General features: G+C 42.7%; 1 protein-coding gene across 1 annotated transcript; it reads right to left on the bottom strand.

Moving 5' to 3' along the window:
- Nucleotides 1-8,870: 8,870 nt before the first annotated feature.
- LOC147444468 (uncharacterized) lies at nucleotides 8,871-10,295 on the bottom strand. Its single transcript, XM_086527864.1, has one exon. It carries the CDS (start codon nucleotides 10,260-10,262, stop codon nucleotides 9,231-9,233), a length of 1,032 nt encoding a protein of 343 aa, XP_086383990.1. The 5' UTR covers nucleotides 10,263-10,295; the 3' UTR covers nucleotides 8,871-9,230.
- Between the last annotated feature and the right edge of the window lie 1,551 nt (nucleotides 10,296-11,846).

Genomic DNA, 11,846 nt, shown 5'->3' with positions numbered 1-11,846 from the left:
AGCCACAGTAGGGATTCAAAGGAGGGAAAATAAGGATCCAAAGGGGGGGCCATCTGCAAAAGAGCAATTAATGTGCAACAATGCGCTTAAAATACCCTAAGGTTCTGTCCATTAAGACTTTCAATGCTAAGGTTCCAAAATTCAAAGGTTGTGTCCAAAGGTCAAAAGCCTAGGGAAATTGGATGCTTTGTGTGTGTCCCAAAAGTCTTTCTCAAGCCCTACAAAGGAGGGGGAGAGCCCAAGAAGTAGAGGATGAGAGAGAAACTCACACACACACACACACACACACACAAGCTTCCTTTGTACACAAGGGGAAAGAGGGCCACATGTCAGCTCCCTAGCCCAGATGCCCACAAGGTGTACTCAAATCCTATTCGATGGCGTTGGAGGTGGACCAACGAGAATTAGTCTAGAGTAAGTCTAGTTTAATTTAAAAACTCTTAATAAAAGAACCAATAAGAATTAAGATCTCTAGAAGACTATTGGACAGTCTCCCTAGGGGTCCAATGAGCATTCACCAGCCCAATGGCTTGCCTGATTCCTATTGGCCAGGAGACAAAGGGATCCAGTGAGAGTTTAGTTGCATTAATAAATTAGCAGGAGCTCTCACAAAAGGTAAAAGGGGGACACATGTCAGGACGCTATCACTTATGCTGCTTAATTTCCATTGGCTGAGCCTGGGGAGGTCCAATAGGGAGTGAGCATGAGCAAATAGCAAGAGGGGTCGACCAAGAGCGAGAGGGGGACTGATTTTTCAAAGGAATTATTCACTTACACACTCGCACAATCTATGTGTGGAGCAAGAATACTCTCTCTCTCTCCTTCTCAAGCTTTAATGGAAAGCTTACCACCTACTCCAAGCTTGTGACAAGCTTACCACCTACTCCAAGCTTGTGACAAGGGAGGCCTACACCTAAAACTCTTGACTCTGTGATGCAGATCCAACCAAGAGCCAAGGTTCAATGCATGCTCCTCTCCTCTACCATGCTATTTACTAAGCTAAGCTATGCTGATATGAGTGATTATGTGAGGAGATGTACATCTTTGTCGTAAGAATACTCCTTCTTCATCTCAGTCTACTCTCATACCCCGCTAGCTCTCACCATCTTTGAAGGTGTGTGAGGTCTTGGATCTATGACCGTGACGAAATTGATGTTGTGTTTGATAAGTGTTTTGCTTAGTGCATGAAGTTTCCATCTTCATTGCACTAGCTAGTATTCAAGGAACACAAAGAATTGTACTGTAAAATGTCTCTCTTGATGGGAGAAACCATAATACAAAGACTTTTGGAGGGGGGACCGGCTCCATGCAAATCTGGTCCTCAACTGTTGTCAATTGCTTAATTTCTTTCTCTTTTGAAGTATTGTTCATGCTATCTAACTAGGTGTTATACTTTTTGTTGCTCTCTCCACCCAAGCACTCTTGTTACTCTCATTAGGAATCTATCCTAATGAAATGCTCACTATGTTCATGCTATTTTCCGCTACACACAAGTTACTAGACCATTAAATGTTACATTGGTATCGGAGCACAAGCTTTCTTTTTTCTTGCTCAAGAAGGGAGGTCTTCAAGTAAGCTATGAATGGTTGGTATAATTAACTGCATGTGAGTAAAAAGAATAGGGATTTCTAGCCTTGAAGTGCGCCTGCCTTTGTGCAGTTAATGGGGCATCACCGTCGAGAGCTATGGTCTTAATAGTGGAGTCCTACGGGGCGTGCCTACGGCTTAACAACTATTGAGCTATTAGAATCTTGAGAGGAGCCTGTGCTATTTTGGTGTTGAACGACCCTCTCTTCTATTCCTTGCAATTAATGGTATTCGAAGCACGAGTACAGTAGCTTGAGTGCTTTTTCTAAAGGGGTAAAGAGGAGTAGCAACTAGGGCTTGAAGTGCCAAAGTACACCCAAAAGTTGTTAAAATGACTGACAATAGTAAAGAGAGTGAAATTTATGTTGATACATTTGATTTTGCTATGAGTACAGGCTACTAATGATGCCCCAATGCTTGTTAACTATCTTGTTTCTAGGCTTCAACAATCCATGGGCAATACATCCCTCCAAAATGAAGTGCAATGGCAGCTTCGTGCTCATGGGATTCTCCAAGCTCCCCACCATGATGAGAGAGTACCTAGGAAGCCTCCTTGGGAGACTTCCAAAAGAGGCCTCTCTCCGATTCGGGAAGAAGAAGAGGATCCATATGAAGGGCTTAGAAATTTTCTCCTTGATAACGCATCTCCTTCTCAAAGGAGAATTCAAGAGCCCCCACTAAAGAAACGAGAAAGAAGTGAGTCTCCTATCACCTCGGCGGAGATGGCTCCACGAAGACGGCAGGCTAAACGCTCTCCATCACCTCCAAAACGGAGAAGACCATCGCATATTTCTCCACACCATACTTCAAAGAGGGATGACAAAAAACAAGAGAAGAAAAAGGTGAGAAAGAGGACACCCTCTTCTCCATCTTCGTCATCATCTTCCTCTTATGAAAGTGATAATGAAGACAAAGAAGATCAAGGCAAGAAAAAGGCAAGAAAGAGGTCACCATCTTCTCCATATTTTTCAAATTCTTGACCTTCTGAAGAAAGTGATGGTGCAACCTTTGAACCATGAAAAAGAAGGGACCATAGGAAATCCTATGCCACGTGGAAGAGGTCATCCAAGCTCAAGAAGTTCAAAGAGGGAGGCAAGAGCATCTCTTTCCTTACCTACGATGGCACCTTTGGTGCTATGGAAAAAGTCTTGACCTTTATCCAATAGTTTGATGTGGCGTTTGGAGATGAGGACTTCACGGAGTCCTCTAAGCTATGCCATGTAGCTATGCACTTTCAAAATTCTGCCAGACAATGGTGGTCTAGCCTACGGGCCAACAATGAAGCTCCACAAACATGGAAAGCTTTAAGAGCTTCCATTATGAAGAAGTTTTTGGCCACCAATACCAAAGACAAATTACTCACTGAATGGCGAATCTTGAAGCTCTCTCCCTACGAATCCATTCAAAAATATGTAGACAAGTTTTGAGACTTACAACTCAAAGCCGTTGTCTTCAAGAAGTTGGATTTTGGAGAGCAAAAGAAACAATTTTGTGCGGGCTTATTAACTAAAGAAATGGTGGAGTATGTCAACTCCCAAAGGCCACGTACCATATCGACAGTTATACACCATACTATGTTGGCTTCTCGAATCAATTTCCAAACGGGGGCTAAAAGAAAATCTAAGCCCATGGAAAACAAGGGTTCCAATGAGACTAAGGGGAAGGACAATATCCAAAAGTCTCCTAAGGGCAAATCCAACAAAGCTAAAGAGAATGGAGCTCACAAAGGCAAAAATAAGCTCTCTCCTGAAGAGCTTGAGCGTTATCACAAGGATAACCGTTGTTTCAAGTGCGGTGAGCAAGGGCATGTGTACTGCGCTTGTCCCCAAAAGAACACCCGCCATGAGCCTCCTAGAGCTACCTTGGTCCAAATCCGAGAGTAGGAAACTCACCACAAAGGATCTCCTTTATGCCATGCTTGGGGAAAGGTAAGAGAACATGATGCTTTTATTCTGTTTGACCGTGGTTCTACTCACAATTTCATATCCACAAAGTTGGCCACCAAGCTAGGCATACAAGCTTATGAGATGGGATATGTCCTACCCACAGACGGTGCTGTTAAGGGGCAAGAAGCTTCAGTCACTCCCTTAATCGGGAAATTGAGGCTCCATGTCCAAAGCTATGTGGACAAAGAGGACTTCTTTATCTCTCCTCTCAAGCATGAGGATGTAATCCTAGGGGCACCATGGTTTGATCGCATGGCTGCCAATGTTAAAAGGAGAATCTCCTTTAGGTTCAGGGAAAAACATATGTACATAGATGCTAAGAAAATGCATAACACCATACCCATTGTACATACGCAAGCTTTCAAAAAGTCAACAAACAGCTCTATTTCCGTGTACATGATTTTTATTAAAGAATCTCAAAATGAATCTAATGTTTTGACAAAATAAAATATTCACAATCAAAAGGAATTGGAGTTATCCAATTTTCTCAAGGGGTTTCAGATGTCTTTATTGACGACATTTCTTGTGAGCTACCTCCTAAATGAAGCAATGATGACCATGCAATTGAACTTCTTCCAGAAAGTTCACCACCTAACAAACCTCCTTATAGATTTTCTCAAGCTCAACAAGAGGAGATTATGCAGCAAGGGCATGAGCTAGTTGAGAAGGGCATGGTTACGCCTAGCTCATCTCCATTTTGTTCTCCTATGCTACTAGTAGAAAATAAAGAAGGCACATATCGTATGTGTGTCGACTATAGAGCACTAAATAGGATCACTATCAAGAAAAGGTTTCCAGTTCCACGGGTAGAAGACCTATTTGATAAGCTACAAGGGTCCACCTACTTCAACAGGATTGACCTAAAAAGTGCCTATCATCTAATAAGGATAGTTGATCAAGACATTGTAAAGACCGCATTTCGCACTACGTTCGGTCTTTACAAATAAATTGTCATGCCTTTTGGCTTGACCAATGCACCATCCACATTCAAACGCTTAATGGAGAAGCTATTCAGGCTCACCAAACCTGTACTGGAGTGTTCTTTGATGATATCATCATCTACTCTAATTCATTAGACGAACACAAGCAACACCTCCAGGTAATCTTTTAAGTTTTAAGAGAGAATAAACTTTATGTTAATCGAAAGAAAAGTGAATTTTTCTTACAAGAGATTCAGTATTTAGGTCACATTATCTCTGAAGATGGCATCCAAATGGATCCATCAAAGTTAGAGGTAATAAAAGGATGGCCCAAACCAAGGAATCTTCATGAATTAAGAAGCTTTATAGGTATGTGTGCATACTATAGACGCTACTTAGAAATGTTCTCACTAATAGCAAGACCTTTACATGACAAAGAAAAATGTTAGGTACACATGGTCTGCCAAGGAGAACAGTGCTTTCAAAAAGCTTATCTCTCAACATGTGCTTACACTACCGGATCTCTCAAAGCCATTTGAGGTCCAATGTGATGCTTGTGGTGATTGCCTTGGAGCTGTTTTGCTCCAAGAAGGGCACCCCATAGGCTATGAAAGTCGAAGGCTCGACCTTGTTGGCAAGCTCTAGGCATATACGAAAAGGAACTCCTCACAGTTCTACATGCCTTAGACTCATGGAGGCACTATTTATTGGGGACTCCTTTCATTCTGCGAACGGATCACCAAAGTCTTAAGTATTTCATGACGCAGACCAAGCTCTCTGACAAACAAATGAGGTGGGAAAATTTCCTTTCGCAATTTCCTTTTCATATTGCTTACATTGCTGGCAAGCATAATCAAGTAGCCGATGCACTCTCAAGATGGACGAGAGTGAATGGGGTTTCCATAGCAACTCACAATGATCTATCTTGTATGATAGATGAGTATGCTATTGATCCCGATTTTAGAGATGTGATTTCAGCCCTTGCACTAGGGAAGGAAGAGGAACCATTTATTTTACAAGATGGTTATCTTCTCTATGGCAATAGACTATGCGCTACTAACTCCCTCCGTGAAAAAGTAATGTATCAATCTCATGCTCCTCCTTATGCAGGGCATAGAGGGATTCAGTCTACCCTAAAAGGGATTAAAACATATTTCTATTGGCCTACCATGAAAGAAAACATACAATCTTGAGTATGTTTCTAAATGTGTGGTATGTCAAAAGACAAAGTTTGATAGAGGGAAGCAACCTTTGCCAATCCCTAATTCACCATGGGAGAGCATATCCATGGATTTTATCTTTGGATTTCCTAAGTCTATCCATGGGAATACGGGAATATGGACGATAGTGGATAGGTTTAGTAAACAAGCTCATTTTATACTGTCAAGAAGACTATCAAAGCCCATCAAATTGCAACCCTCTTCATTTCACAAATCTTCAAGTACCATGGATTGCCAATGTCCATAGTATCGGATAGAGATCCTAGAATGACCAGTAATTTCTGGAAGGGTCTCTCTGAGAATTTAGGAACAAGGCTAAATTTTTATTTGTCCTATCACCCACAAACAGATGGCCAAAGTGAAATTGTTAACCTAACAATTTTCGATCTACTAAAAGCCTATGTAACGGAAGTAGATCAAAGATCCCAATGGGAGAAGTACTTACCCTTAGTGGAGTATGCCTACAATAACACTGTACATACTTCCATAGAAAAAGCACCTTTTGAGGTAATTGAGGGAAGATCAAAAAGTCCCCTGCTACTTAAGGTACACGAGAAGATCTTCGCTGCAGATGAGTATAGCTGAGACCTACAAGAATCTTTCTAAAAGATTAAGGATGCTATCTCTATCTCATAACAAAGGCAAAATTCTACTGCTATCAAGCACAGAAGATCCCAAGACTTTTAAGAAAATGATTGGGTCTTATTAAAATTTCCCAAGGCTCGATTAAGGCACACGATGGGCAAGAATCCTACGGGACACCAAAAGTACTATGCTAAGTTAGTAGAAAGGTACTATGGTTCCTTCCAGATTCTTAGGCCAATCAATGAGATGGCCTATAAACTCAAGATGCTGCCCAGCCATTGGCTCATACACAATGATTTTCATGTGAGCCTAGTACTAAAGCCTTACAAAGGAGAGCCACCTCAAGAACCAACTATGGAAGACCCACCGGAGATTGAGGACCAAGAAGAGGTACTGCAGCCCGAGTCCATCCTCTGACATGAAGACAAGGTACTAAGAGGCGGTAAGACTATTCGACGATATCTTATTGAGTTTAAAAATTATCCTTTCGAAGATGCTAGATGGATGCAAGGCATACAATTAAAGGATAACCTACACCTTGTCAATGCTTACAATGCTTCCCAAGAGTAAGCATGTACAAATGTTGAAAATGAACAAAGTTTTTGTCTTATAAGACTCTCTTTTTCTTTATTGTGCACAAATGGGAAGTAGTATGCATGCTTAGATCAAGTTTGCGGAGACGACGTCTCCCAAACACCAAGTAGAGACTAATGTGCAGGGGAGAAAAAGCTCAAATATTGGTTAAGTTAGCAGACCGGCCATAGAAGGGATCCAAAGGAGGGAAAATAGGGATCCAAAGGGGGGGTGCCATCAGCAAAAGAGAAATGTGCAAAAATGGGCTTAAAAGACCCTAAGGTTCAGCCCATTAAGACTTCCAAAATGCTAAGTCTCCAAAATCCAATGGTTGTGTCCAAAGGTCAAAAGCCTAGGGAAATTGGATGCTTTTTGTGTGCCCCAAAAGTCTTTCTCAAGCCCTACAAATGAGGGGGTGAGCTCAAGAAGTAGGGGATGAGAGAGAAACTCTCTCACACACACACAAGCTTCCTTTGTACTCAAGGGGAAAGAGGGACACATGTCAGCTCCCTAGCCCAGATGCCCACATGGTGTACGCAAATCCTATTGGATGGCCTTCGAGGTGGACCAATGAGAATTAGGCTAGAGTAAGTCTAGTTTAATTAATTTTAAAACACTTAATAAAAGAAACAATAAGAATTGAGCCCTCTAGAAGAATATTTGATAGCCTCCCTAGGGGTCCAATGAGCATTCAGCAGCCCACTAATGGCTTGCCTGATTCTAGCCAGGAGACAAAGGGGTCCAATGAGAGTTTAGTTGCATTAATTAATTAGCAAAATCTCTCACAAAAGGGGAAAGGGGGACACATTTCAGAAGCCTATCGCTTATGCTGCTTAATTTCCATTGGCTGAGCCTAGGGAGGTCCAATAAGGAGTGAGCATGAGCAAATAGCAAGAGGGGTCGACCAAGAGAGAGAGAGAGAGCGCTGATTTTTCAAAGGAATTATTCACTTACACACTCACACAATCTATGTGTGGAGCAAGAAGACTCCCTCTCTCATTCTCAAGCTTTAATGGAAAGCTTACCACCTACTCCAAGCTTGTGAGAAGGGAGGCCTACACCAACAACTATTGGCTTTGTGATAAAAATCCAACCAAGAGCCAAGATTCAATGCATGCTCACCTCCTCTAGCATGCTAATTACTAGGCTAAGCTATGCTTATATGAGTGATTATGTGAGGAGATGTACATCTTTCTCGTACGAATACTCCTTCCTCTCAATCTATTCTCATACCCCGCTAGCTCTCACCATCTTCAAAGGTGTGTGAGGTCTTGGGTCTAAGACCGTTAGGGAATTGATGTTGTGTTTTATAAGTGTTTTGCTTAGTGAATGAAGTTTTCGTCGTCATTGCACTAGCTAGAATTGAAGGAGCACAAAGAATTGTATTGTAAAATGTCTCTCTTGATTGGAGAAACCATAATACAAAGTCTTTTGGAGGCGGTCCTCAACTATTGTCAATAGCTTAATTTCTCTCTCTTTTGAAGTATTGTTCATGCTATCTAACTAGGTTATACTTTTTGTTGCTCTCTCCACCCAAGCACTCTTGTTATTCTTATTAGGAATATATTCTAATGAAATGCTCACTATGTTCATGCTATTTTCTGCTACATACAAGTTACTAGATCATTAAATGTTACAAAAACATAGAAGGAAAGAAAGTGAGTTGTGGGAATTTATTAGGTTGAGAATCTAGAATTTTTTAATTTTTTAATTTGGATAGGGATATCAAAGAATCATGTAATCTAGCTAAGGATTTTAATCGGAAAGTTACAGGCTCATTAGAGCTCAAACACCGATATGGCTATCGGGTGAAAATGACACTAGCACATTAGACTTAAAAAAATGATCATCTATTGAGCTCGTTGTGGATGGCGCCCCAGTACGTGGTTCTATGAGGTGCATGGCCATGAGTATAAAGGATTAGCTTAAACTATGCAAGAAATATTGCTAGTTTATTTTTCAATAAGGCACCAAGTGAAGACATCAACATGTGTATCTAAAAGAGTTCTAGCTAACTCTTGTGTTTGCTCCCAAGTAATTGCTAGAGTGGAAAAGGAAACGATTATCTCATTGTCAGTATTACGAAAACTATGCCTGCAAAATTTCTCATGTTAAAATTTAACAAAGCATAGGAGGATAGAAACTGAGTTGTGGGAATTAGGTAGGTTGAAGCTTAGAGGCAGCTTGTGAAACTTTGTAATTTCTTTTTTTGGTTAGGGATAACAAAGAATCATGTAATATAGCTAAGGCTTGAATTGGAGGCTTACATGTCGGCATGGCTGCCGATTGAGAACGACACTAGCACATTAAACTTCAAAAATGATCACGAATCGCACTGGTTGCGGATGGCGCCCTTGTAAGTGGTGGGATGAGGTGCATGGCCGCGAGTATATAGGACTCTAAGCGGGAATAGGTGGAGTGGCATAAAGAGGGGGAGGAGAAGCATAAAGCAGGGGAGGCTCCACGTAGGTAGGTGGTGGAGGGGACTTGTAGGCGGGAGAAGGCTCCACATAAGTGGGTGGTGGAGGAGACTTGTAGATAGGGGATGGATCCTCATATGTCGGTGGCGGAGGGGACTTATAGGTGGGTGAGGGGTCTTCATATGATGGGGGTGGGGGTGACTTGTAAACCGGAGAGGACCCATAGTAAGGGGGTGGTGGTGGCAACTTGTAGATAGGAGATGGCTCGTAGTATGAGGGGGGTGGCGAAGACTTGTAGATAGGAGAGGGGTCATAGTAGGGAGTGAGTGGTGGGGACTTGTAGTAGACGGGTGAGGGTGTGTAGTAGGAAGGGGGTGGTGGAGACTTGTAGACGGGGGAGGGCTTGTAATAGTAGGCAGGAGGAGGAGGAGACTTGTAGTAGACATGGGAAGGCTTGTAGTAAGGTGGCTTGTGGTAGGGCTTGGGCTTGTAGTAGTAGGGCTTAGGAGCAGGCTTGTAGTAGGAGTAGGGCTTGGGCTTATAATAGTAGCTAGGTTTGGGCTTATAGTAGTAGTGGGGCTTAGGAGCAGGCTTGTAGTAGGAGTAGGGCTTGGGCTTATAATAGTAGCTAGGTTTGGGCTTATAGTAGTAGTGGGGTTTGGGCTTGTAGTAGTAATGAGGCTTGTAGTGGTAGTGTGGCTTGGGCTTGTAATAGTTGTAATAGTAGCCCGGCTTGCGCTTGTAGTAGTAGTAGGGCTTGGGCTTCTTGTAGCTTGGCTTGGGCTTGGGCTTGTAGTAAGGCTTGGGGGCGTAGTAGTATGGCTTGGGAGGAGGGGGCGAGGACTCCTTGTAGGAAGGGACAGGAGAGGTGGCCTTCTTCTTGGGATAGTAGCTGTAGCTATCGTCCTCCTCAGCTTTGACGGGAGGGTAGTAGCTGGCCTGCACGCTGAGGCAAGCGGAGGCCAAGAAGGCCAGGAACAGGAGGAGAGGGTGACGGATTCGGAACTCCATCGTTGTCGGAGTTGAGGGGTTTGGGAGGAGAGCTTGCTGCGTGCCTCTTCTTATACTGCATCAGCTACTTCGGGGGCTGGGGCTTGCAAGTACGGGGAGGGGAAGGCAGTGTGAGCGCTCAGCGTGGATATGCTCTTGACGTGCTGGACGTGCATGCAGGTCGCTTCGATACCGCTTTAATTTATCGTTGACGTTCATACCCCTACTTTTGGAATCTACTTTTTTCCTTCTCCTCTCTAGCTCGTCTTCATTGTCGACGCCATTCACTATGGACCTGACGATTTTAAGAAAATCAGAAATCAGGCGAATCTTCAATAGATGCGGACGAAGGTGTTGGGATAAAATTTCAGAAAAAAATCACTTGATGCGAGCAAAGGAGGAGGCGTCATGTGAGGCGGGCAGCAGGTGAGGAAAGGGCACAACGTGTCGGGCGCAACATGTCAGGCTGGGGTTAATTGCATGTAGGAGTTGCTACAAAAGTTGTTTAAATTTGTACGCAGAAGCGTGCCAATAACGAAAGCCCTTGGGTGAGGTGGTTATTGTAATGTGACTGCTTTTTGGCTGGCGCTTAGCCCACAGAAGGGTTGGTCGAGGACTCGTCCCGATTTTACAAAGATTTGGTGCAATAAAACCAAGAAGCTACTAGGTATGGTATGTGCTAACGATCTTTTTTAATGTTTTATTACTGAGAGTTAATGAAGATCCGCCGTGGCAAAGGGAAGAGGTGGAGAGGGAAGGGGTGCCACAAATCGCTCTTAGAAAGGTGGCGACCTGCGAGACAGGGGAGGCAGGGCGACGCAGCTAGGCAAAGGCCATGAGAGCTATGGACCGCAGTACAGCAGCGCGGACGAGGGTAAGTGTGATGGGAGCCGGTTGCTACAAAATAAGTTTCTCTTCTGGAAAGCATGTCACAACCACGTTCTGGATGGTGGGTTGGCTATGAGGAAAACTTCAACGTGTTTGATTTTAGCCTGTTGTCCGCGTTCAACTCCTCCATTCTCCTTTTAGAGGGTTAGATGGTAATTGCATTTATGGGATTCCAATGTTGAATTCGGAGGAATAAAACTAAACAGGAACGGTATGCCCATAATTAAATATAAGCTTCTGTTATATACCCCTACAATATGCTATAACACTTAGTGTTTTCTCAATTATATGGGCATCTTAATGTACTCTCATTCCATTGGCAAGCACCCAATTTTATTTGTGATTCCTAGGGAAGGACAATTTTTCAAACAAGCTTTTCTAGTGACACACTCATGAAAGTTTTGTCCTTCGTATGGCCGGAAAATGCCTTAAAGAAGAGTCAATTTTCCAAATTGGATCAAAATGGTATTTCTAATGCTAGATGTCTTGTCCACTTTATTTTTGGTGCTATATGTTTTACCTACTACTAAGCAAGTTACTCATGCCTTGATTGCACATGACTTAAGTACTTGATAACCATATGTATTTGTGACCAAAATCAACAAGATAAGATTTGGATATTCTAGTCGTCTTTTTTGAGCACAAATTGTCTTATGAAGTAGAAGTTGCTTATCTTGTGAATCCAAGACTACGCAAGTAGTTTTTGAATGTATGCAT

Source organism: Adiantum capillus-veneris, chromosome 13 (genome assembly GCF_014529385.1).
Source record: "Adiantum capillus-veneris isolate H3 chromosome 13, ASM1452938v2, whole genome shotgun sequence".
Taxonomy (NCBI): domain Eukaryota; kingdom Viridiplantae; phylum Streptophyta; class Polypodiopsida; order Polypodiales; family Pteridaceae; genus Adiantum; species Adiantum capillus-veneris.
The sequence above is the reverse complement of the archived record's forward strand: the minus strand, read 5'-3'. Positions and strand labels throughout refer to the sequence as shown.

What these genes read in the sequence shown, in the direction of transcription:
- LOC147444468 (XM_086527864.1), bottom strand. Translation starts at nt 10,262, where the DNA reads ATGGAGTTCCGAATCCGTCACCCTCTCCTCCTGTTCCTGGCCTTCTTG.